The sequence below is a fragment of the Aquila chrysaetos genome, chromosome 4 (genome assembly GCF_900496995.4).
Source record: "Aquila chrysaetos chrysaetos chromosome 4, bAquChr1.4, whole genome shotgun sequence".
Classification (NCBI taxonomy): Eukaryota; Metazoa; Chordata; class Aves; order Accipitriformes; family Accipitridae; genus Aquila; species Aquila chrysaetos.
Window position 1 is genome coordinate 32,302,393 of NC_044007.1, and position 25,861 is coordinate 32,328,253.

General features: G+C 41.7%; 1 protein-coding gene across 4 annotated transcripts in view; it reads left to right on the forward strand.

Moving 5' to 3' along the window:
* Window positions 1–24,825, forward strand: part of TPD52 (tumor protein D52) — a 43,385-nt gene extending 18,560 nt beyond the window's left edge. The window contains exons 1-8 of one of the 4 annotated variants that reach the window (XM_030011151.2): window positions 6,019–6,499; window positions 11,584–11,699; window positions 14,014–14,162; window positions 15,044–15,145; window positions 16,174–16,200; window positions 20,633–20,674; window positions 22,111–22,159; window positions 23,284–24,825. In XM_030011151.2, coding sequence (XP_029867011.1) covers window positions 6,328–6,499; window positions 11,584–11,699; window positions 14,014–14,162; window positions 15,044–15,145; window positions 16,174–16,200; window positions 20,633–20,674; window positions 22,111–22,159; window positions 23,284–23,400 — 774 coding nt within the window. In that variant the 5' untranslated portion in view covers window positions 6,019–6,327 and the 3' untranslated portion in view covers window positions 23,401–24,825. Of the gene's footprint in view, window positions 1–6,018; window positions 6,500–11,583; window positions 11,700–14,013; window positions 14,163–15,043; window positions 15,146–16,173; window positions 16,201–20,632; window positions 20,675–22,110; window positions 22,160–23,283 lie in introns of those variants that run through there. The other 3 variants (XM_030011154.1, XM_030011152.1, XM_030011153.1) reach the window with 3 other exon arrangements.
* The last annotated feature ends 1,036 nt before the right edge of the window (window positions 24,826–25,861 follow it).

A 25,861-nucleotide genomic window follows, 5' to 3' on the forward strand; every position in this document is an offset into this window, starting at 1 on the left:
GAATGGCAGCATAACTGGCATAAGCAGCTGAAGTCAAATGACTAAATACATTCCTCTAAAATCTACCTGACAGTGTTTTGACTCTGTTAATCTCAGTAGGGAATGTTCCTCTGTATTTGCAGAGTTTGGCCTGACTTTGCCAAAGTTGATGCAATGCCCTAACTGATCACCGGTTCTGGGGTGCTGGCTACTGTGTCCTTTGGCCTGGACTCTTCCCATAGTTTGGAAACACTTCTCACCTGTCACTGCTGGAGTTGACAAATGTGACTTCTTTGACCACTGAGACACAAACCTTTGCCATAAGTCAGGGATTTTTGCCTAATGAAAATCTTTGAAGTCCTGGAGCAGATGTCTTCAAAAGGTAGTGGAGAACCTGTGCAAATACAGAGACTGTCTGATACAAACAGGTTATGAGTCTTGCTGTGGTATCAGCTTGTCTAGCGGCAAATACGCAGGAGTGTGGATCTGCTCCCTCACAAGATCTCAGGAAATTAGTCTGAGTTTATTATTGGATGGGGAGGAGGAGAGAACTGCTGCCTTCGCTAAGACATGCGTCAGCAACCTGAAATGCTGTGGGCTGAGGCTTTGGTTTAAGAAAAGAGCAATACTGGCAACTCCGTAATCCTTACAGGGTGATACATCTTGGGAGAATACTGATCATTCCAAGAGGGCTTTGTTTGGTTGTTTTGTTGTTTTTTTGGGGGGGGGGGGGATTGTTTGTTGTTGTTTTGTTTTGTTTTTTTTGTTTTTTTTTTAATGAGTAAGTGAAGGCAGCATTTAGTCTTAAGAAAATGCTGGAGAACATATTTGTATACAAAGAACCATGTTGGACAATGCTGTTGCATCAGGGAGACGATGTCCAGAGAAAGCATGTGGGGGGAGGCTGAAGTAATGAGATTAATATGGTGGTGTTGAGTTGGATTCTGCTAGAAGACAGCAAATGCCTAAACCCTTAAGCCACATTCTGCTGACCATTACTAACAGGGCTGGAGAAGCCTGTACTCATACTGTTCAGCAACTCCTATAACTGTGCAGCTCCATTCATGGCATGCACAAATCTTAGGGGCTTAAAGAGGTATCTGCTGTTAAAGGGAGGGGAGAGTGCACAACGTGGAAATAGGAGCACGAATGTACTAAGTTAAGGCTTGCTTAGTGTTTGGGCTTCTGTCCTATTGCTTCATGGCATCTTTCTTAATGCAGTTTTAAGGCCTTCAATCAGGTGCTGAAAGGCTTTACTCGTCTGTAAACTGGTAAGACTTTGAAGATCAAACTGATGCTGCAGAACCTAGATTGGCTTAAGATGCTTAAGTAGCTTTACAGTTCTTAAAATGGCTTATGCCCTATAAAACTCAGTTGGAGTGGGGAGAGGAGCCTGACTGTTGCTGCCTGATTGGGATCTACCTGGGAAAGATGGGGGTGGGGGAAAACCTGACTGGAATTCTTTACCCCAGCCGCAGTTACTGGAAGGCCTCCGGTCAGTCTTCCCTGTTAGCAGACCGTAGAAGATGCAAATTCAAACCAGGTATAGGCTGAGCAGGCAGTTGAATCTTAACAATCAACCTTGAAATAAGAAATTGAATATTTTTGCTATGCCCTCTAAACAGCAAGTGCCTCTTCCCCCTCTTTAGCAACAAACTCTTCCCCTCACCTTCCCCCATCCTTTTCTGCTTGCTGAATTAAGTGCTGGAGTCATGGTAGGCTTGCCAAAAGCGTGGACTGTAGTGTACAAGCTTGGCATCTCTGTGCTTAAACAGGACACAAACACAGGACGTCCAAGATGTTGAAGGTGCATACGTAGCAGCAGAACTCTGATTAGGCACAGATTTTGTGGATTGGTTATTTAGGTAGCTTTATCTGAAGTATTGTTTGGATCTTGTCCTAAGGCAGCCACTGCATTTGTCCAATCCCAAGGCATTAGTGGTAGCCTTTCCATTTTGAATTTAACTCCTTGTATGAAACCCTACTGAATATATAGCTTAGTTTCTTCAAAGTATTGAGCTGGGTTTGGTTTCTTGAGGAAAGAGGGATATAACTTTTTTAGGTATAAACAAACTATTGTTCTGCTGGCCCTAAAGGTGCAAAAAGCAGCTTCTCTGCAAGGCTACCATAACATCTTGTCCTTGCTTAGCTACCAACAAGGTGGTAGTGCTTTAATACCATATTGCCTTACTTAAATTTCCTACTTAAACTGGGCTAAGGTGGAAGCTGCAGACTTGGGTAGAGGGTGGTATCTGAAGAAAGAACGATGTTGTCTGAGACTAGGCAGGCAAATATCTGGTTAACAGTGTTTGCTCAAACTTAACAGTTTTTCTTGCCGTGCAGGAAGTTCCCTCCCTTATGATTCATGACCTTTACAATCTGTGCTGACTGTTGATGCTAAACAGTTACCTGGGAAAGCTTTAAGCACACTCTCTGACCTTAACAGAGGAGATTACAGAGGAGTTGTGATGGTAAGACTTTGCAGAGGCTTGCCAAGCCTTCCTGAGCCACTTTGTAACATTCAGCTGAATTTGTCAGTAATTGGGTCACCCATCCTTGACAGATGTTAACTACCTTTGTGCCAGTCTCTCAAACACCAGCTCCTGAAATGGCATGGATGACTTAAGTACCAACCTCTTATTTATCCTGAGTTAAGGGCAAATGAGCACTTGTTCTGGAAGAGCAAAATCTTCATTTTTAATCTCTTGCATAGTGAGTAAACCCCCCCTGCTACATGTCTTTGGCCCAGGTGCATCCTTAAGTCTTCAAGATCTCTTAAGGAACTGGCTAGCAGTTGATACCTGCAGTAACAACCAAGGTACACCTGTAACAATTGAACTTGCTATGCAGGGCAAAGAACAAAGATACTTGAGCATGCACAGTAACTACTCTAAGCCACATAACAGAAGTCTAAACTTCACCTTCAGCTCTGAAATTTATGTCTTGCACTGGGAAGGCACGGTACATCTACCAGGGTATGGCTCTACAGCCTCAGGTCCACCTCAAGCCAGCTGCATGTGCTTTGAATTACTGTGAAGAGCGAGGAGGAGGAATGCTGTGCAGCGGGATATTTTGGTCATGGGAAGGCCCTTTAGAAAGACCTCATGATGAGCCTGTTTTCATAGTGTAGAGAAATCTTGATTCCTGCCATTGCCTAGCTGTGTTCAGACTGTCAAGAGCTGCTAAACTTGTCAAAAAGCTTCATGCTGCAGAGCAAAACCTTTCTTTTCAGTTCCATGTGGCTGCTGTGTGTCACCCCCATCGTGCTTTGTTTCCTTGGAGCCATCACTTTAATTTGGAAAGTCCCTTGGAGAGAAATTCCTCTTCCAAATGTGCCACACTAACAGCTAGCAGGGTCTGTCTTCTTCAGACTGCATTTAGGCAGTATAGAGGGAGTGCTGCCTTGCTCTGCCCTGAATCCCTGGGTGTGCTAAGGAGCTACTGGGGAAGAAGTGAATAAACTGACTGGTATGGCTGGCAGGGCAGTACTTGTCTTTCCTGGAGTGGATGAGTTAGGGATGATGGGTAGCCCAGAAGTTGTCCTATAGCTGGTTTGGAAGGGTGGACTGCAGTCCTTTCTCCTTACAGCCGGATGGGCTTGTACTTCATGGTGAAGACCATCAAACTTCCCTAGGTGATGAGGAAGAAGCTTGTTCAGTAAGACAGCTTCTTTCATCACCAGGTAGGATTTGTAGCTGAGAATGAGTGAGGAGCAACACTCCCGTAAACTCCTGCAGGTAAGAGAGCGGGAGGCCGATGTGTTTAGGCAGCTTGTTGGGAGGTGCTATAGCAACCCAGCTGTATGGCCACTATAAGATAGATTAAGCTGAGCAAAGAGGGTAGTTTCAAGTAAGGAGTGCTTGCACGGTCCCTCTCTTGGCAACGATCTTAGGACAGTATTACTTCTAAAAGCTAGAGAATTGTCTCGGGTGACTTCTGGGCTTGTGCTCAGGCTATGCATAAGCCAGGGCAAAAGCAGAATTTAGCCTCTCATGTGGAGGCTCAGATTTGTAACTCAGCAAACCTTCCCTGTAAGCCAAAGGTATGTTCTAGTGGCGGGCGATGTCCTGGACTTGTCTCTCTGACTACACTGAAGATGTGTTGAGGAGTTTGGCCCATACACGCTTCTGTCTGTAGCGGTGACAGGCCAGGTCAGCGGTCAGACTGGCAATCCAGATGTCTCTAGGGACATGAAACCAATTTTTGCACAACAAATATGCGGGAAGAGTACCAGATCTTTTTTTGAATGGATGGTATAGGGTAAAACTGAACACAGGGAGTTTCCTGTAAATGACAAGAACGTTAAGTGTTGATTCCAGTAAATGCCCTTGGCCAGGAAATGGTATTCCTGATTGTTAGCAGGGATGAACAGATCTTCATAAGGGGTTCTTTTTCCTGTAATAGCTACTTTCAGTTGTTGTAGCCTGCTAGCATTGACTGGTGTTACACTGAATGGTTCTCTGGGGTTGGGAAAAAAAGTCCTAGGGGGTAGCCTCACCTTCACTCTCTCTTTCTGTGTCGGGAGAGCAATGGTGGAGAACGCCCAGCTCTTCCAGTGTGCCACATCTGATAACTTGTCATTTTGCTTAAGCCAGTTAGTACAACTAGTGCCTGAGCCTTTTGTACAGAAGGCAGCCCCTGTCTGCTGAGTTATGCAAGGGAAGGCTGCAAAGCAGAATCAGTAGCTATTCATATTAGCGTGCTTGGTTAATAGTGTATTATTACTGTAGCCATGTAACAGTTCTCTGCTGCCTGTGGATGCTTTAACTAGAATCTGTGACCAAAGCTTTGACCTTTGTCAGATGAACTTTGCAGTATTTCTGGCAGATGCCACAGCCACGTGTCAGAAACGCAGGGGGGCGTTATATTTTCTTCTTTTCAGTGGGTTCGGAAAATAGAGACCTGTGTTTTAGGCTCTGGCACTCTCATTGTTACGAGCCTGCAGGTAGTCGGCACCAGAAGCCAATGTAGGTCTGCAGCCTAAAGGAACTGCTCTTTAATTAGATGGAAGGTCTGTTCCTGCGCCCGCTGACTGCAGTGGAAATGGGAAGTTAAAACTTCAGAAGTGGTACGCTTTCTTCTCGTATCCCCAGGGAATACATTGCCCAGGCTTGACTTGGGTATGCCAAGGCTTCTTCACTTCTACGGCTTTGAGTGGAGGATGGTGTAATGTGTCTGATAAGCTCTGTCTTAAAACATCACTCTTATGGTGGAGGAAAAGATTAACGTCCATTTGATTATGCTCCTTTGTGGGCAGGCTGCATTGAAGAGCCCAGGTGAAGGTATGGGGTTGGGAGGAAATCATTGTAAAGGTGATCTACATTGCTAGTAAACTTGGTTTTTTTCAGTGAAAGAAGCTGACCTTGGAAGAAAAAAAAAAAAAAAAGTAGTGAAGCACTGCGAAACTGTGCTGAGTGCCTCTTTTAGGTAAGAAGTACTTCTGCTTCCCAGTGCTAAGTCTTATACCCCCAGCATGAAGTCAGATGGCTTACATAAGTTGATCTTTCTTTATGGTATATGTGTCAAAACATAAATACATTTCATCAGGACGATGCATTCCAGTGTTACCAGTTCCTGGCGTAACCAGCTGCTCTAAATGATGCTGTCTGAAGTACTGAGGACATAGGGCAGTGCACTTCAATAATCTTTTTTTTAAAAAAACCAACACCCCTCTCCCCCCCCACCCGATATGTGCATTATGATTTTTGCTCATGAGGCTAAACGTTAGCATGTTCATTAAAAAACCTAGGTGGTGTTTATAGTGTAGCCTTCAGAGATGAGTGCTGCTTTCTCCTGAGCTTGCACTACAGTGTGATACTTGGGCAGCAGAGACTGGATTCTGGCTACTGGTTATTACACTGGTGGAAGCAGCTGGAGAAATAGTTATGCACGCAGAATTTTCCATTAATCAGAGGAAAAAGTCCTACACAGATGGTATATAGGATAGATTACGGCTAGTAATCCTTTTGTGTCCTAGAAGATTAAGGATATCCTGGTGTAGCTGCAGTCAGCTGACCTTTTTTTATTTAAATGATTGAAGATTCTTGATGCAATTCTGCAGAGGACCAACGCTCTTCCAGAAGCCACGAACAGTGCGCTGTGAATGTTTGTTAAAGGAACAGTCTGTTTAAGTCCAGCCCTGGTTATAAATTTACAGGAACTTAACTTTGTGCCATGTAAACAGCAGCAGCTACAAGACGGCCAAGAAATCACTTGCTACATGGCTCTATCAAATCTAACAGAGGTGTAAGAGAGCTGAATTTTATGAGGAGGTGTAGTGAATGTCATGTGAAGAAGCGGAGGGTTTCTGAATCCTGCTCTCCGGGTTGCCCCAGAAAGCAAAGATGAATGCTTCGGTGGAAGAAGAGGATGGCTACATGCTCTGAATTTTCTGGCATGGATCTATATGAGGATTACAAATCACCCTTCGATTTCAATGCTGGAGTGAACAGAAACTATCTTTACCTGTCGCCTAGCATAAACCTTTCTCCACCTGGATCACCTACGCTGGCAAAGTCTGGTAACATCTCCCCTCCACCCTCCCCCCGCCCCAAACCCTCTACATAGAAAGCTTAGTGATTAATATCGGTAAAAAGGAACTTCTCAGATGAAGACTCCATAAAATTTGGCTGAAATTCAGGTGTAAATGAATGTAAAAGTTGACCTACTGTTAACTCTGGTAGTTTTATTAGCTTTGGTGTGTCATGTAGGTAATATCTCATGCTGTGCGTTTACCAGCTTTACCTTATTTGTTATTTCTTAATTCAGTAGAAAGACAGTTTGAGGGAAAACAAAGTAAGCAAAAAAATTAGGAACAAAAGGGCAACTTCTGCAAGATTGGAGTAATTGGCCTAGTTTGACTATTAGCTTTTTTGCAGGGGACATAGGAATTGCATGCTTAGTATGACTTCAGAGCTCTGGGTTGTCTAACATCTGCTCTTGCCTTAGTACTGAAAATATCACCAATTAATGAAAATGCCCTCTAAAACCTTTAGTCTGTTCCACCTAGCATTTAAAATGCTGTAAATTTTACGCCTGCAGATACTAACTGTACTTGCACTCCCTTGAGTGGCTGTTTCGTGCTGTGCTGCAGTGGCATCCACCTAGTGCTTAATCCTGCTAGTTTCTAGCTGGTAACCTGTTGTACAGAACACCTACAGCCGTGCCTCCCAACACATACTAGTCTTGTTTTACCACCTTTCCTTTCCATTCCATGCTGCTGGACATAATCTTCCAGAGAAATTAAAAATATAAAAAGCTTAGCCCTACTTCAGGTGTGACAAAGCAAAGTTACAAAGGTGTTGACTTTTTTTTTGATGGGCTCATTCTTTAAAATCTTAAAGAAATGTGCATCCCTTGGGGGATGTCTGTGTGAACTAAAACAAATGTCTTCATGAACTTGATGAGCTAGGGGCCTCTGGGGAACAGTGATCAGCATTCACCTCTGCAATTACTGCATCTCCTACCTCTTCTAAAGGGGGTTAGCAGTCCTTTGTATCTGGTGGTGATGCATCAGCAGAAGCGCCAACCTTTACTGGGCTTTTTTTTTCTTTTTCATTCACTTTGAATGAATATATGATTAGTGTTTGGGAGAAGCCCAAGAACTTTCTCCCCTGTGTTGAAGAAATATGTCTTGCTTTGGCTTTTTCACTGAGATAAATGGGAAGCACTTAAATTTGATCTTTCTTATATATTGCAAAATAAATATCCTCTGTAGCACTATATATTACTCAAATGTTGGAGTGATCTTAATCTTGTAACAGCTTGTTCTCCCGAACTCTAACAAGTGCCTTTTTTCTTTAGCTTTGCCAACTGTATAGTGATAGCCAAAATGCTCATTCTGAGTGTCTGACACAGAATATGTCCATCTAAAGATAAAGCTTTGTGAAGGCTAAACCTTCCCCACTCCAAAGGCTGCTCATCTGAAATGACCAGTACTTCCTTAAACTGCTAAAGTTTACTGCTAAACTCTGAATTCAGGCCAGAAAGAGGTAGGAACTTCTGGTCAAAATAGAGCACAAACTTGCGTTGCAACCAACCAAAGCAAACCACAAACCAGAAAACCTGAGTGTAAATTGAGTAACTCTAATGCTTTGCCTACCCTGGCAGAATAATAGGGACTTAAGTGCCATTTCCCTGAACGTGATCTGTGGAGTCCTAATCAACTAAATTGTTCATGTCTTTATTTGGTTCATTTAAGTAGATCTAATAAACTGCTGGGATAATATGTTAATCTTAGAAATACAGACACCTAAAAACTGACCTTAAAACTAGGTAAGTTTTCCCAATACTCGGTAAGTCTTCCCATTTTTTTTTTTTTCCCCAACACAATTTTTACTCTGTTTAAGGTTTTAAGAGATGTGAAATGCTCAGCTAAACTTGGTTATAGCAATCAGAGTACCAAACTGAATTTTTAAGGCAAAAAGTTGGAAGCCGGTAACAAGTTGGAAGTCATTAACAACAGTTCTGCTGGTGAACAGAGAAGACCACAAGTGAGAAATGCTCTCTTAATAACAGATTGAGCCAAAGTATTTCCATCTGCTGGCTGACTGCTATTTCTCTGGTTTCTTGCCCCGCACCCCACAAAAATACCTAAGGTGGGCTGTGCACCTTTCCTTATGAAGCTTGCTCAAAGCCAGATCTTGCTGTCTGTCAGGCCTCGTTTATGGGGTATGTTTGGGTTGTAGCCATGCCATTGTGGAGGTCTGTGAGTTGTTATCTGTGTAGACAACTGCTTCTTGGTCAGGCTGCCTAGCATGGCCTTCCCATAGCACAGTTGAACCCTGTGTCCTGCAAGTATTGAAGTGAACTGAGGAATGAGAGCAAAGCAAGCAGAGGTGAACAGTAACAGGGGAGGTACCAGAATAAAGACTGATAGAAAGGTGTTTGCATACTTCAAATGGAGCTAAAGAAAAAGTTGTAAAGGGGAAGGGGGCAGAAGGTGAGGAGAGGAAGGCATGGTTAGATCTACAGCGTTGAGGTATGGAGGACTCTAAGTAGCAGTGATTTCAAGTCTTCCTGAAAAGTCTAGAAATGCGAAGGGGAGGAGAGATCATTCCCTTGCTTCTTAGCATTGTGTCTTAAGTTTAGTGTAGGCAACAAGCAGTACAAACTCCCTTAAAACACTAGTTTTCCAAAGAGAAGGTACATTCCCAAAACAGAATCTATTGCTGCAGGAGACAATCCAGCATGTTTTCCTACTGCTGGATTCACTTGATCTATTTTTGGTGAGATAATCCAGATGACTTTTCATAACCAGATTGAACAGACTTTTAGCTGGATGTGCTAATGCTCTTGCAGTCAGCACGGTCTTTGGTACTTGCAAACTTTCTGAAATGGCTCTCACAACAGCAAGCTCTGTAGTCCCTGAAGGGCCTGCAGATGGAGAACAAGGGCAGGAGTCGGAGGCTAACATACTGGGGGTCATAGAGTGTCAGGGGAAGATGCAGTTTAAGTCATTATTTTTCCTCCAGTATAGGCATATGTAGTTAATAGGATAAATAGCAATTTGACAAAAAGGCATGGCATTCTTAACCATTTGATATTAAGAAAAGGAAATATGTTGGTGTATAAAACAAAAATTATCTGATTGTGAGACATGAGCCGTAATACTTTTTTTTGGTGCTGTAGAGCTGTGCTTTGGTTTGGGCATTAGACTTGAACTTTTTTTCTGCCCTAGATTTCTGCCAGAAAATAGTGTATTGGGAAACCTGTAGGAACTACATTATTTTTGTATAGAAGACAGATGTAAATCTGTGGGAAAACGTGATAGAAATTTCATAAATAAATGCAGAATGGGTATTCAGTTGCTTTCTGTATGCTTCCTTCTCGGTGTACTCGGTGGTAACTTAACCATTTACAAATGTTCTGCCCATGTAGCAGTGTGCTTCTAGAGGACAAGTGTTCTGGGCACAAATAGAGGCAGAAAACATACTGTTTTGGAAAGAATTTGTGGAATTGAGCTTTACCTCAGTTCAGTAACTTGATCAAGAAGAACAAGGCCTCTTCTTTTCTTAGGCTTGACAGCTGCTAGGAGCATGTTTCATAGAATACTTACAACTAATTACAGACTCGCAGAATCTTTTTTTTTCCCTGACTTTTCAGTTGATTGTGGTGTAGCTATTTGACATCAAGCCTCACAATGAAATCATAGTGGTAGTCTCATTGCATGTTAATGAGGCTTTGGATTCCCAGAACAAATGGCAGTATGGAGTGCCACCAGAAGCTGCTGAAATGAGGATGGAATTTTATCTGGTTAATTTCTATAGTGACTAGTAAGGGAACATTACTTAGTATGTTCTCAACTTGTCTGAATTGTATATTTCTATACACATATATACATATACACACACACTCTCACCCTCTCTCCTTACAAACAAACAATCCTCCTAGTTTTGGGGTTTTTTTCTTCTATTTTGAGATTTTTTTTTCAATTCTTTTTTACTATCTATAAAGCTGTTTTTCCTCTTGAATAGAGAATTAGTTCTGGGAATCTACAACCATTCCAGCATGCAGTCTCTCTGCAAACTGGTCTCTTTGCAAATCAGAACAAGATTTCTTAATTGTGGCAAACTGTGTGTTTAAGTGTCAGCTACAAAGATTCAAAATGGGAAGTCTTTTGCTGGAAAAATTTGTTTGTTGCATTAAAAGGTGTTTAAAGTGATCTTACTGCAAGCACTAAGGAGTAAGAATAAATGAATCTTTAAAGTGAGTGCATCATAGTAATACAAATAATATCATTCTCCGTCCTTTTCCTGAAGCTGTGGCCATAGGGATGTTTGGGATTCATACAGAGGAGTTTGGCAGAGTTTTGGTTTCTGGGTTTGGAAGGGGAAGAGGCAGCAGTGTGAGTGGATGCACATCCTCATCAGTCCCTTCTCACCATTCCACCGGTTTGTCTGAAGTGATGGCCTTTTGTTCCCAAGCTCCTTTTCCAGGCTTCCCATCTGTCTTAATGTCCAGGCGCAAAACAGTAGCTTACTTCTGGTTCCACAATACCTATGACTTTCTACCACACTGGTCCCAGCTACTAGGGACAGAGAGATTGAGCAGGGTAAGGGAAAGGAGTTTGTACTTGCAGTGCAACCCTTTTCTCAGCTGTTGCTGAGCTTGCTTTTTGCCATGACTGCTCCCAGTATGCTGAGAAACGGGCATTTTTTTAATCTGATCCAGAGAGCAGGGAGGGAGGGAGCCTCTGCATTGGTCTCAAGCACCTCCAGTGCTTCCAGAGTTTCTGTGCCACATGAGCAAGAGAGAACAGAGAGCACATGGACTCCTGGGCAAAGGCTGTGTAGGAACCACTGGTTGGGACATAGCGTTCTGCGCCTTGGTTTTTATCAGAGTGGTGGCATGCGTTGTTCTCAATATGTTTCCAGTCTCTTCTTAGAGCAGCAGTTGCAATTACATTAAGCTTTAATAAAACTTGATAGAACAAAACAGCCAGCAAAATGCCTCTAGTTTCCTGTAAGCACTGGGGGAGCGTGACTTTGGTGTACTCTCATCACTTTTCTATTGTCCACTGGCACAAAAGGGCTGTGTATTAACATTAGCTGCTATCTGGCAGACATGTGATGATCTGACTTATAATGGTTTATTCACCTCAAGGGCTGCTGAGAAGTGACTCTATACCTGAGGTTGGAGAGGATGCTGCTGCTACAGTTGATATGGCAGAAACACTCTCAGAAGAAGAACAGGATGAGCTAAGAAAAGAGCTTGCTAAGGTAAATATCTTGCAAATAGTTCTTAAACTGGTTTTGAGAATGAAAATCTGGGATAATGCTGTCTTTGAACATACAGTTAATGCTTTGCATATTTATTCTGTGAGCGTCTGAAGCCAGGTACGGCTGTCCTGTGTATTGCAGGGAGGGAGAGGGAAGGTGTCAAGGAGAAAAGAACAGCCAGTTCTAGCTATGGGGAATTAAGCTAGAAGTGTTGAGTGTACAGATCTTAAACCAAGATGCATAAACGCCTTTTTTCCCCTCAAGTGAGAAGGGGGTAAATAAGCTGTCAAATAGAACATGGTTGGAAGCCAAAACCAGGTATTGTCTCAACTGTTGTGGAGTAACTAAAGCTGTTGTTTTCATGAAGGATGCTTCATAGTAATATCTGTGTAGACACTGTTTTGCTAATGTCTAACCATGTAGTCTTGCCCATAGTTCATATAGCAGAATTTTTTTTAAGAGCGAGTTAAAGTAGCACTGTTTGAAGGACAGTCAAATATTCAGCCTGATACATTGTCCTGGTTTTGGCTGGGATAGAGTTAATTTTCTCTCTAGTAGCTGGTACAGTATTATGTTTTGGATTCAGTATGAGAAGAATGTTGATAACACACTGATGTTTTCAGTTGTTGCTAAGTAATGTTTAGTCTAAAGTCAAGGATTTTTCAGCTTCTCATGCCTAGCCAGCCAGAAGGCTGGTGGGGCGCAAGGAGTTGGGAGGGGACACAGCCAGGACACCTGACCCAAACTGGCCAAAGGAATACTCCATACCATGTGATGTCATGCCCAGTATATAAACGGGGGGGAGTTGCCCTGGGGGGGGCACATTGCTGCTCAGGAACTAACTGGGCATTGGTCAGCAAGTAGTGAGCAATTGCATTGTGCATCACTTGTTTTTTATATGCCAATTCTTTTATTATTATTATTATTATTATTATTATTATTATTATTATTATTATTATTGTCTTCCTTTTTGTCCTATTAAACTGTTCTTATCTCAGCCTGTGAGTTTTACCCCCCCCCCCCCCCCCCCCCCCCCCCCCATCCTCTCCCCCATCCCACTGGGTGGTGGGGGAAGTGGATGAGCAGCTGTGTGGTGCTTAGTTGCTGGCTGGGCTTAAACCACCACATACATGCATTTCAAAAGTTGTCAGAGTCAAGCTTTATTGAGTCACCAGTCTTTTTTCTTTTGTAGCTCTATGTGACTTTAGGACCCTAATAATAGACACTAACTTAAGTCTAAGGTTGGCAAACAAACGTTAGCTGTGAAATAAGCACATTTAATGCAGTCTTGGTTTTGGTAGTCCTAAGTATTATTTCATGCCAAACCAATCAGCTGAAGATGGTAAGGGAAATCTGGTCCTGCTAGGGTACATCATGCTGGACTTCAGACAGGTTTCCAAACCAAAGGTACATTGAAGATACTGGTATTTCCTCAAAGCGGCTTAAATGAGTGGGCAGCCTGATACTCTGAAGTAGGGTGGTCCAGTCTGGATGAGGAAGTAGGGTTGGATGTATTCCTTCGCCTTTGTACATATGGCCTTAGTGCCTCTGTCACATCTATATAGCCCACAGAATGGTATCATAAAACTGTTTTGAGATCTCTGATCATGATCTGGTCATGCTTCTGTGAGAAGCTTAAGTGACCATCTATGTGAAGAAGGAAGCATACAAATGATACAGTTTTCTAGTTGCTGAACAGGTGCTGTGTTTTTGTTGTGGGGTGGTTTTTTTTTTGTTTGTTTGTTTTTGTGTGGGGTTTTGGTTTTTTTTAACTGCTCAGACTGTCTGCCACCATTTCCACCCCTGCTCTGGGGAAGGCGCTCCTCTGGCTGGATCCAGCCTGCAATTGCTGGCTTAAACCACAAAAGAACCTTTCTGTTCAAGCAAGGAGACAAAACTTGTGTATGGATCAGACATGCTCTGAGCTTCCTGATACTGGTCATACATTGGTGTCTCTTCTGATGTAGAAGGAGAATACAGGCTTGGCGATTGTCCCAGGTTTGACTAATCTTCAAGCTTCACATAGGCTAATGTTGTCTAAAGGTAATGATTTCTAACTATATGGTCTTTTAGTTACCAACTCCCTTGTGCATATTCCAGTAACAGCTAGCTGTAGGTAGATTACTTTCTCGCTAGCTCTTGTTGTAGACTATGTTGGATTTCCCTTTTAGTATTTAGAAACAACTGTGAGGCAATGTTACAAAAGCGTTAGCCCTCCCATTACTGATGCCTAGTAGATATTTTAATAAATACATAGCTAAATGGCTGGGTATATTGCTTGTTAACTTACCTCTCATCAACTCTGCTGCCACAGGTGGAAGAGGAAATCCAGACGCTCTCACAAGTGCTAGCTGCCAAAGAGAAGCATCTAGCAGAAATCAAGAGAAAGCTGGGAATTAACTCATTACAGGAACTAAGGCAGAACATTACCAAAAGCTGGCAAGATGTTACATCAACCACAGCGTATGTACCAGTTCACAATGATTGCCTCAGCTGTTGAGGTGAAAACTGTGTAGTACTTGTGTCACGTCTAAACCCTCTGTTCTTGTGAAATGAGATGAGTGTAGATAACACAAAATAAGGTTGCACTAAAACTTATCTGGATAAATCATCATAGATTTCTTTCAAGAAGGCCCCTACTAGCCATATCATCTCATGCCAAATAAGAATGATTGACCATAATATGGGTGATTCTAATACACTTTTTGTCTGACAGATCTGAGATACCATTACTGAGATACCAAGGTGTCCTAAGTCCAATAGAACACCCCTCTTTTCCAGCCTGAAAAAATTGTTGTAAACTGAGCTTGTGCAGGAATAGTGCAAAGTTACAGTTAATGTTCTTGCCAAACACAACTGTTAGCTTATGGCCTAGAGTGAACAGCCTTCTGCAGTTAATGACTACACAGAATGTAAGAGGATGTACCTCAAACTTTTTATGGTGAAGTTTATTGACAAAACCATTCAGTACAAGATTTTAGACACTTGGCACAAAAAATAGACTTCTGTTCTTTTTCAGTGTGTGTGCATGTTGTTGTTTTCTTGGGGTTTTTTGGTGTGGGGTTTTTTTGTGGTTTTTGTTTTGGTTTGGTTTTTAAAAGTCCTACAATAGCAGATAGCATCTGTTCTGGGTGCATGTTGGTGAACCTGATCTGAAGTCAGAGGTGGCAGAGATGCTGTAGCCAGAAGGGACTGCAATGGCTCAAAATAATCTCTTAAGTAGCTTGTCCATTTGACCCCAAAGTTGAAGTATACCTCTGGGTTTGATACAAATTTACATACGCTAAAAGGTTCCTTATGTGTTCTGTTAAAATAACTACAGACTTAATTTTATTTGAACACAGATACAAGAAAACGTCAGAAACCCTGTCTCAGGCTGGTCAGAAGGCTTCTGCTGCTTTTTCATCTGTTGGTTCAGTCATAACCAAGAAGTTTGAAGATGTCAGGTAGGTTTCTTTAGCTTTTCCCAAGTAGTTGCATTTTTTATTTAAGCAGGTGATCACTGAAAGAAATTTATGCTGTTAACATACCTAGCACTTCTAAAAGTTAATCTATCAAGAACCCTCAGCATGTTTTAAGAGAGCTGAGCGACTTGCTGCAAAATCTGCTTGTATGTCCTCACTGATGCAGAAGAGTTCTGTGGTGTGTATTTTATATATGCAAGAGAAGCAATGTATGCTGTTACCTCCACTGCTACTCTTATTTTTCTGGTAGGATTGCAGGTGGTAGTGTCTCTGCCTGCATCTCTGTGACGCACATAGCATCGTCAGTTCTGTTCTTTGACTTTCTCAGCTAGTGGAATACTACCTTTAAACAATGAATGTCTTTAACTGTTTGTGGTTTGGTTGTTGGTTTTTTTTGTGGTTTGGTTGTTGGGGTTTTTTTTGTCTTGTGTGTGATTCCTTTCAGGTGTGTTTTATGTCTTTGTAAGTGGTTCTACATCATAGCAGTGGCTTGATTTTATTACCTTTTTCATAGACTATTGGCACTTTTTAATTCTTAAATATTGGCATACAACATATTTTGACCTGTGTCAACTGACACAGCCCTTCATGCAAATTACGTAAGTTTGGTGGTCATTTTTAGCACTATTGTAAGCTGCATGTAAAACTCTTCCTGGATGCAATCCAGTCATATTCTTAGCTTACAATTCTTTGTTTGATTATATAATTTTTGCTACTGGAACATATGGAACTATTCATCTCTGCTTGTAATTTGTTGCAAATAGTGGATCAAACTTATTTTCCAATTATTGGACAAATAAAAATTCACACATTCTAACAGAATATTGCTGCATTGGAAAGCAGTGTAATAAAATCAGCCCTCTGTTTTAAAGTGCTGCCATTAACCTCTTTCTTGCTTTCTGAAGTCTAGTGACAAAACACTTTGAGGTGCAGCTACACAGTTACATATTTTTCTTCAGATTTATCAGAACTTCCTTTCTCTCTTTAATGCTTACTCTGGCATTGTGCAGACTACAGGCATTTTCACATTCCTTTAGGTAAGGTGGGCACAAGAATTGTTTCTGAAACTAAGCATGTAGTCAGACTGTCTCGATTAAAATCTTTAAATAAGTTTTGTCTGTAAAAGGTAATTTCTTTTTTTTTTTTTTTTCCCTCCAGTGTTAGTTAATGTAAAACTGAAGCTCTTTTAATGTCAGGGAAGATGCTTCTTCATGTTCACCTGGTAACTATCCCAGAACATGAAATCTTGAGAATACATAATAATCAGTTAGTCTCTCTTCCTTGTAAGAAAGGAATCTGTTGAATTTTGTGAAGACACAGAATATGGTTTTGAGGTCAATGGCATGCAGAACTCCTCCTTCTCTTTGTCTGTACAGTGTTTGTGCCTTGACAGAGTAGAAATTTTCCCTTTTTTGTGTCTATTACAATGGCTGTTTAGCATTGTGACTCTAATCAATTTACTAGAGTCTAAATGTAAAATAGTTTATGCATTCTCTGTTCATAGTTTGTACAGTGAAAGAGTCCTTATCTTTGAGTTGATTACTTTAGCAGCTCCAGACACTGCATATTTTAGTTACCTTGTCTGCATTGCCTTTTATCTGCCTAGTCTAAGCAAATATGCAATGTTAAGTTTTCAGTAGTTAAAATTCCTGTGTAGCAACTTCTGTCTATTGCCTCTCATCCTGTCTATGCACACCTCTGAGTCTGGCTTCATCTTTTCTGTACTCTTCCACTGATTAGCTAAAGACAGCAGTAGGACCTCTATAAAGATGTAGGGATCTGGCTCCTAGAATACTAACTAGGAGCTATAGCCCCAGGGGCAGTGCCTGGGGAGGAGGTGGGCAGCAGCACAGGATGCTATCAGACTCTGAAGTGAGCTCAGTTTGCTCAAGTATAAGAATAGCAGCCTGTCTGAAAGACCTCCCCTTTAGCATCAGTAAGACAAAGGGAGCCTGGAAGATCTCTCTAACTTTTGGATGCGGAGCTCAGCTGCTCACTTAACAGGGTTCACCTTTCTTAAGGCTATGGTGTTCCCTTACTAGTATTAGACTATTGCATTTGACAAGGACCAGCAGAGACTCATAGCTCTCTTCTGGCTTCAGCAATTTAATATCGCAAAAGAAGAGTGTCCTAATTACTCAAGTTAGTGCCTAGGTTGGTGTTGAGTACTCTGTCAGAAACTGGGCCACTGGGAGGAATGTAACAGGGCCAGAGGAGTCCACACTGTTGTGCTTCTTGGGGAGAATCACAGCAATGGAAACTCAAGGTGGTGTTATAAATACAGGAGCAGCTGGGTTGAAAAACAAAACAAAAAAAGTGGGAAGAATTAGTCCTGTTCAAGATCTTAGTTGCACTTAAACAGGAGATTAAAAACCTTAGAGTTTTTTGCTTTTGTGAGGACCAAGTTCATCTGGGATTCAACCAGTGAATTCAGATCCCAGGGTTATGTGACTACGCAAGTGGTGTCTACTTTTACGACTGCGCAAGTCTGAACTTTCTAAAGTTTTAGATGCCCAAGTTCTTTGCTGGAAATGAGAATTGATGGGCCTGATACTTACTTGAACAAATACTGAATATGCAGGTGCATTTTTATTCTTAAACTCTTATGTGGCTGGTTCATCATGGCTTTGCTTTTCTTGGACTGTTTTAGCTTAAGGACTTCTTAGCTGTAATGGCATGATTTCTACTGTGTTGGACTATTTCCACGTTCCATGCAGCTAACATCACATGCAGGTCTTAATTCTTGCATTGCAAAGTGATTTTGGAGGGAGTTGTAAAAGGGAGTAAGGCAGCTGGTGGAGCTGTGAACTTGGAAAGTACTGAAATAGAGAGGAATAGAGGGGACTGGTAGCGTGAAGTCAGTGCATTATTGCTTCCTTTTTGTGTTTTTCCTCTGCTCTTTGTTATGCTGAAAATGAACTCTGTTCTTTCTTACGTTTCTCTTAATACCTTTATTCTCCTTTATAAGAATGTTTTGAACTTTAGATGAGCTAGCCATCCTTGTGTATGCAACATCAGTATTATGTGCAAAAAACCCAGTAGTACCAAGATGTAGTGCTCTGCAAACTTCCTGAGCAATCGTGACTTTGCACTTAGCTCCTCTTGCACTGCATCCATATTATGGAGCAGAAGTCCTCATCTTTGCCCTGTTCTGAGATTGCAGAATAACTTTCTTTGCTTGCTTTGGAAATCTGATACGATCATGGACTCCTAAATATCATCATTGATCAGCATATCAGCTGGAAACCTAACTATTAACAAAAGCAAATAACTAGTGCTTATGTACTCTTAAGCCCATGTTTTCCAGGCAGGGACTCTGGCATACCTCCTTGTGCATTTTCAAAATGTGAGGCAATGTAGTAGCTATAAAAAATAATCACGTAAAGGATAAGAAAGCTTTTAATGCAGCTGGAGAGCAACTTATTGTGCCTTTTTTGGTTTTATATTTTTTAAAAAGCTAGGGGTTGGTTTGTTTGTGAGCATTGTAAAAAGAGCTTCTCTTCAAACCGCCCAACTTGATGGCCTAGTTCAGTGAGTGCTTTGATGTGGCATTCTGTCATTTGTGAAAAGAAATACAAGTTCTCTTCTTTGTAAAGCTTTTCAAGGCTTAATTGTGCTTCTTTGCACTACTTGAAGAACAGGTGATTTGATGTTAAAAAAAAATGAACTGCAGTTATCTAATCAAGTTGTCTTGCAAAACAGATCATGCTGTGCTAAAACTATATACTGTCTTATGGTGACACTTTACAAAATGGATACTGAGTTATGTAAGTGTGTTGTACAACAGCAAGTAAATTCTTCATGAACGTATGAATAGTTCTTCCATTAAGTGATCTCTGTGAGATTAAGGTAAACTTCCCTAGACACCTTTTAAAAGATCTGCAGTACACCACAGGTTGTTGCTCTTCTGTGTGAGCAGGTCTACAGATTGTAAATATGTATGGGGAAAAGAAGGTAGCTTTTACCCTCTTTAGCCTTAAACTTCTTGCAGGGTGAGGGGAAGTGGCTGAGCGTGACTGGATAAAGAGAACTAGTTAGTATGAGCGTAGTTCTGTACTAAAACTTGGCCCATAGCAAGACCAGAACTTGTAGTAATCCACATCACAGCGAGGAATATAAATTACACTCCAGAAGACAATCAGCTTCTACGTGCTCTGGAAAAGCTTGTGGAAGCCAAACCATCTGTGAAGATGAAACAGCAGAAATGGGGTTGGGGAAAGGGATGGAACATGGCCACACATTACTGATGTTGTGTCAGGACAGCATCTGGCCTTTGTGTATCTGATTCACAGTACACTGTACCTACAAACCAACCTTCAGTTGTGCATCTGCCTTAAGGGATCCCAACCTTAAGGGAACTTTTTATGTGTGTAGTTGTTTTTTCTATCACTGTATTCTACTGATGAGCCTCCTGAAGGAATCTCTTAAAACTCATTCTGCAATGAACACAGAACCTTCTTTCTTCTGTGAGTGTGTCTTCCATTGTCGGAAATGCACCTCCAAAACTCCAGTTAGTATCAAATGTGAGAGGTTTTTGTTTTGGTTTTTTCCCCCTAGCAATTGCCTGGAAAGTATTCTCCTGAAGTACATCATAAAGCCCAGTCAAAATTTGACATTCCAAATATAGTTATGAAAAACAGTGATCATCAGTTTTTCTAACTTACTATTGTGGTATTTTACAAGAAACATTTAACATACAAGACTAATTTGTATCAAGAGTAAACAGGGGTTTTCTAGAATATGGAACTAAATTAGATTCCAGATGGTCTTGAAGTTATTTGGGAGCTCCTTAACCTATATCCAGTCACCTTCTAGGAGTAGGTGTGTATTGTCACTAAACAAACAGTAACTATATAGGAACACTGGCAGGTTACAGAAATCCTCCATGAATTTCAGAACAGGGTTGAAACTAGGATTTTCTCCCTGCCCCCAGCACAAACCTGACCTTGAATATATACTGATGTGACTGCTCTTGCTAGATAATTTATACTGACAAGCAGATAATTTGTATTGATGAGTATGGAAATCTTACACTGAATTGAAATAGAAGCCTTCTGAATATAGGAATAATTCTTTCAGTAGGAAGATTATTTGATTGATAAGACTCGAGTGCTCACTTTCTACCTGATACCATCAAAACTGTAAATGCAGCATGACTATCATTGCTTGAGAAACTTAATGAGTAGACAGACTGTTGCAGCTAAGCAGAATATGTACTAACAAGCATGGCATTTGAATCTTTCTAAAAAGGAAAATAAGTTGTTGCAGCTTTTGCTCTGATGTATTTGTGTGTATGCATGGCTAAGCAATTTGAAAAAGCAAAACTAAGCAGTTACTATATAAGACTGCATAACTGCTTGGCTGTTTACCAGAGATAGTATCCAGAAGTCAGATCTCTAAGCCAATTTCTTCTCAGTCTATCACTTAAACTAACTTCTTGCTTTCTTTTTTCTTAATGCTGGCATTTAGTATACGCTCCATACAACATTCAATTAGCATGCCTATTATGAGGTAATGTATGCATAATCCAGCTGTTGGGTTTATTTCTTTTCATGTGTGGAATCAAGTCAAATTGAACTTACGTCAACTAACATAGATTTAAAACAAAACCAAAAAACCCACCCAACTTTGTAATGGATTTCCTGCACTAACATATAGGTTAAAATTTATTTCTGCTTAATGGGGGTGGTTATTGCACATCTGGAATGTGACCAAGTGCACTTCCCAGCTGTTTGGAGAACTATAACAACTTTTCCCTGACAGAAATTTAATGCTACTAAATGATTCCAAGTTTAAAAGGCAATAGCTTGGCATTTGTTTTGGAACAATGAAAGTGAGTAAAAAATACTGTGGTTTCACAAAAAGCCTCTTGCTGAGTTGGAGTGCTTGCCTTTTCTCTCCCTTTGCTTGGCACTGTGTCCCTCCATCCCCTGAGAGAGTCTGGTTTGATATATATATATGTGTGTGTGTGTATATATATATATATATATATATGTATGTATGTCACTGTGTGCTTTCCCAAATGAAAGAGTGCTACTAAGTGTGGGTGACCTATACAAATACCAAGCAAAGGGAGAAGGGAAGCTTAAGACCCTTTTTGAAAAAACCCTCCTGTCTTTCATCTTCTATATAATAATTTTGTTTTGAATCTGCCACGAATCCTTAGTCCCGGTCTGCCGAAGGCAAGCATTTTCCATCCTGCTTAAAGGCAGAAGAGGTGTACAAGCTGTTGCACAAATTTGCAAATGGCAGTGGCAGCTAGTTGGAGCATTAAGCCACTTCTCTGACCCTAATAAATAATACACTGGCCCTAAGCATTGAAAATCCCAAGCGGTCCTGTTCTTCATATGCAGAATTTACCACTTGTAATCATAGCTGTCTCCAGCACTTAAAAGGCAAGGGGGAGTCTGCCTTAAATTTAGCGTGTTAGCAGAAAATGCCACTGCAAACCATGTTTTGTTAATTGAACCCATAGCCTATTAAACTGAACTAGTTTTCCTATAACAAGTGAAAAAACTCTGATGACAAGCTTTCTTCAGCAATAATATACTAGGTTAACCAGAAGTGATGACTAAGCTTTTCTGAACAAATCCTTTAAGACAGAAACCTGTTTGAAATCACTGGGAATAATAAGCTAAACCTAAAATACTTGCTACTTCCACCTTCCATGTTGTGATGAAAGATCCTATCACTGAGCCTGGCAATGCTTAGTTGGCGATGCCAAAGATACAAATAAGCTGCAACTTGAGTGTGTTTGAATTTTAGTTTTGTAGTACTTGAGGAGATCCAGATCTAAACTATTTTTAGGCTACCCTTAAAACAAGGAGAGAGCCCCAAACAAACAAAACTCATGCTGACATTGGAAAAAGCAACTGTCTGCTTGTTTTCTGATGTAGACTAATCAGATATGTTTTTAATTGTGTGGTTCCTTTTTTTTATTTTCCTAGAAATTCTCCTACTTTCAAATCCTTTGAGGAAAAAGTTGAAAACTTAAAGGTAAGCATTACTAAAAGGCCTCTGTGATTGTGGAGGTGTGGATGTGGGGAAAAGACTGAAGTGGACTCTGGGTAGCCTGTTTTTTAGTTACTGGTAAACTGTTGAAGATGCTTAGATGACATCTTTTTAAGTACTGTGGAAATGGCTTCTCTGCCTAATGATCCAAGAATAACAAAATGGGCTTCCTGCACCTCTTACAGGAGGATGCCCTTAACTAGAAAAGACAAACAGCTAGCTAAACTGCACAAACAGCTAGCGTAACATACCTAGTATTATGTATCCAAAATGGTCTAGTCTTTTATTTCCATGCCTTCCTAAGGACTAGTATCCTACACAGGAAAATAGCTTGGGATCTTTCTCTTAATTCTGGCATAAAATACATAAGGCCTTAGTACGTTAACTTAAAATTGACTCACAAAAGCCTCAAGTGCCAGGAACAACCATTAATAGCTTCTCCAGGTAAAAAATCACTTCAAAAACAACTAATACATGTAACTGGAACCAGATTGGACTGTTCTTGTGGGCACACTGGGTTGGATGAGAAGCATGCAAGCAATAGCTTGGGGAGCTAGGCATCCCCTTGCAAACTAATTGGCATTAAGACTCTGGCCATCCCACAGGATATATGTACACTGTAGAGGGAAGTGAAAAAGCAAACGCGTTACCTGGAGAAAGTAAAATAGTTGCTATGCTCCACTAAAGATCTTGGGAATTGCTGTTGAGACTGAAAACTGTTCAAGGTTCTTTCTCGAGCAATACAGAAGTGAGTTTTAACTCTCAATGTTTCAAAGCCTAAATGGCTTGAAAGGCTGCATACCTGTATTCATTTTTAAGTGAGCGTGTGTCAACCTTCAGACTCCCTGGAATCAGGGCTGCTTCATGCTTTGTGTATCTCAAAGTCAGAGGGAAACTGCTATGTTAATCTGCTGCTGGTGATTGTTTTCTGCATGATACTTCAAGACTTGTCTTTGGACTATTGTGGAGGTAGCTCAGTCCTGGAAAAGCTTCTCTGCTGAAAAGAGTTATTAAACTTAGTCATGCAGAGGTGCTGATTTTATACAGTTAAGCGTGTCTGGCATGCCAAGTAACTGCAATTTTATGTTGAGGTGCTCTCTATGTTCTAGTCTAAAGTTGGAGGAAGCAAACCTGCCGGGGGAGACTTTGGAGAAGTTCTCAACTCTGCTGCCAATGCCAGTGCCACAGAAACTATTGCAGAACAGACACAGGAGGAGACCCACTGAGATTCCTGCCTCTGTCCTGCTACCCACTGCCAGATGCTGCAAGCAAAAACTAAGCACACTTGTAACGTTCTTTGCGCTCTTTCAACCAGATGTGCTTTTATTTAGCACGTAGCTATTTTACCAGATTAACTGATACCAAGCTTGTTTGTGGGTTCAAAATATTTTTGAAACTAAAATACATTGTTTGGGGTTTTGTGTGGGAAGGGGAATTTTTATGCCTTTCAAGCATTTAAAGGACTTATCTGTAATTTGAAGGCAACCTTTAAAATATAGCAATGAAAAAAACCCTCTTTTGAGAAGTTAATTATACTGTACATATACTGTGGATACATAATTTCTTTTGAATCTGTAACTACTGCTCAACTTAATCATTATGAATCTACTGCTGCTGCTGCCAAACTGAAGCTTGTTACTTCACTCCATTGTGATTATTTTAGTTAAGGGTTGCCTGCCCGGGACACCGGACTAGGAGGATCCCTCCCAGCTAAAGAAAGGACTTCTGCTTCAGCAGGCTTTAAACAAGTTATCCATAGCAGGATTACACGTGGGTAGGAACGTACTGTCTTACGAGCATGTTCCTCATACAACAGTTGCGGATAGGGTAATATATAACCTCTAAAACTCACTGATTTGTCTGTGGATTATCCACCTAGCAAACTTCTGACCATCACAAATGGAAGCAAGATGCCTAGTAGTGCTGGTTTGGTTCAGTCACAATAACATTTTCAGTCTTGTTTTTTGTACATGATGCTAACATGGTAAGATGCACTCTTCTGAACTTTTGATCAGTCATGAATAGGTTCATCTTAATTCACACATGGTGGCGTCACACTTACACTAACAAAGCATGGATTCTAAGAATAAGCCTGAGCACGGAAGTGGTTCTTTTTTAGGCATCAAGAGAATCGCTCTCAAATGCTAATGTTGTTTCCGTTGTAGGCATGTTGTTTCCGTTGTAGGCTGACCATTGAAAACATCTGCTACACTGTCTGGTGTTTTTTTTTTTTTTTTTTTTTTTTAACATGTTAAAGGCCTGTTCCACTGGCACCCCTATTCCTGTTTAAGACTCCAGGACTCCAGAAATGTGTTTCGAGAGGTGCAGCGTCATACTGCAGCATAGCTGTCTTATAAGATCTGTTCTCCTACATGTTGCTTTATCTGATGTACTCTTCAAATTTCTTGTATTTTGTATGTTTCTGGCGCATGGTGTCAGTATGGTTAGAACTTTTGGCAAGTGTTTTATCACTGTGCTTAGAACTGGAAACAAGTTTTGAAACATTTGTGTGAAATCCATGAAACTTCCAGCTGCCACCAATGTCTGGAGGAAAAAAAATGTTGGCTCCTGACAACCTTGTTAGCATGTCAGATGTAGTATATATGCTTAATTACATGTGAGAAGCTTAATAAAAACCTGTATGTAAATCATGTATTGTCCTGTGAATATGGAAGATTGTATAAATAAGTCAGAATTTTTTATTTCTGATTGAAACAGTCCTGTAAGTGTGATTTCGAAGTAGTGTTGATCTATACTACTGAACTAGGGTGATTCTGCGTGGATGAACTTAGCCTTCCCAGAGAAGACTAGGCCTAGGTTGACTTCTAGTGGCTTACATAAAATTAAACTGCCCTGATTATATTGGGAAGTTCAGAAAATGGGTTGAGATGTACCCTCAGCCTCTGACAGCTACACAACAAAGGTGGGGAGAATGGAATGACAACAGTTGGAGTGGAGCTCTTTGCCTATGGGGTCAATACCATGTAGGGCAGGTCCTACTAGAACATGATCCTTGTTGTATGGGTTCTTTTTTTATTTATCTAACTGATAAACAGAAGGGTCGTCTAGTCCAGAGTTGGGCTTTCTGGCTTGTGAAGGAAGATGGGTTTTTTCTTTTCAAAGGCCAAGTGGCTGCACCGTTGGGCCTGTAACACATCACGCTCAGCTTCGCAGCTGCCTCTTCCTCTGCCTGCGCCCTCCCCTCGAGCGCAGGTAGCCTTGGGGTGGCTGTTGTAATTTAAATTTTTACTTCCAGGGCTGGGCGTGTTAACGTCGCAGCCGCCATCTACCTCCTGTTCCCCGAGGCGGGACCGCCGCCTGTCTCTACTCTCGGCCTGCCAGGCGGGCTCCGCAGGCCGCCGGGCTCGCTCCTTCCCCTCAGCCGCCGGCCCTGCGGACGGGCTGCTCGAGCCGTCGCCGGGCCCACGGCGGCTCCGAGCGCCCCGCGCGTCCGACCCCGCCCTGGACGGCTTTCCCCGCACCGTCCCCCTGCCCCCGCAAGCCGCCTCGGCGGGAGACCGGCGGAGGGGAGCGGGCGCCGCGGTCAGCCGGGTCTGCTCGCTCCTCCGGCAAGAGCGCGCGGGCCGTGCCCGGCCTCCCGCCCGCAGAGCGGGGCCCGGCGTCCCTCAGCCAAGATGGCGGCGGCCCCGCCTCAGCCGGCGTCCGGTGCGCTTGCGCCCGCCGCGC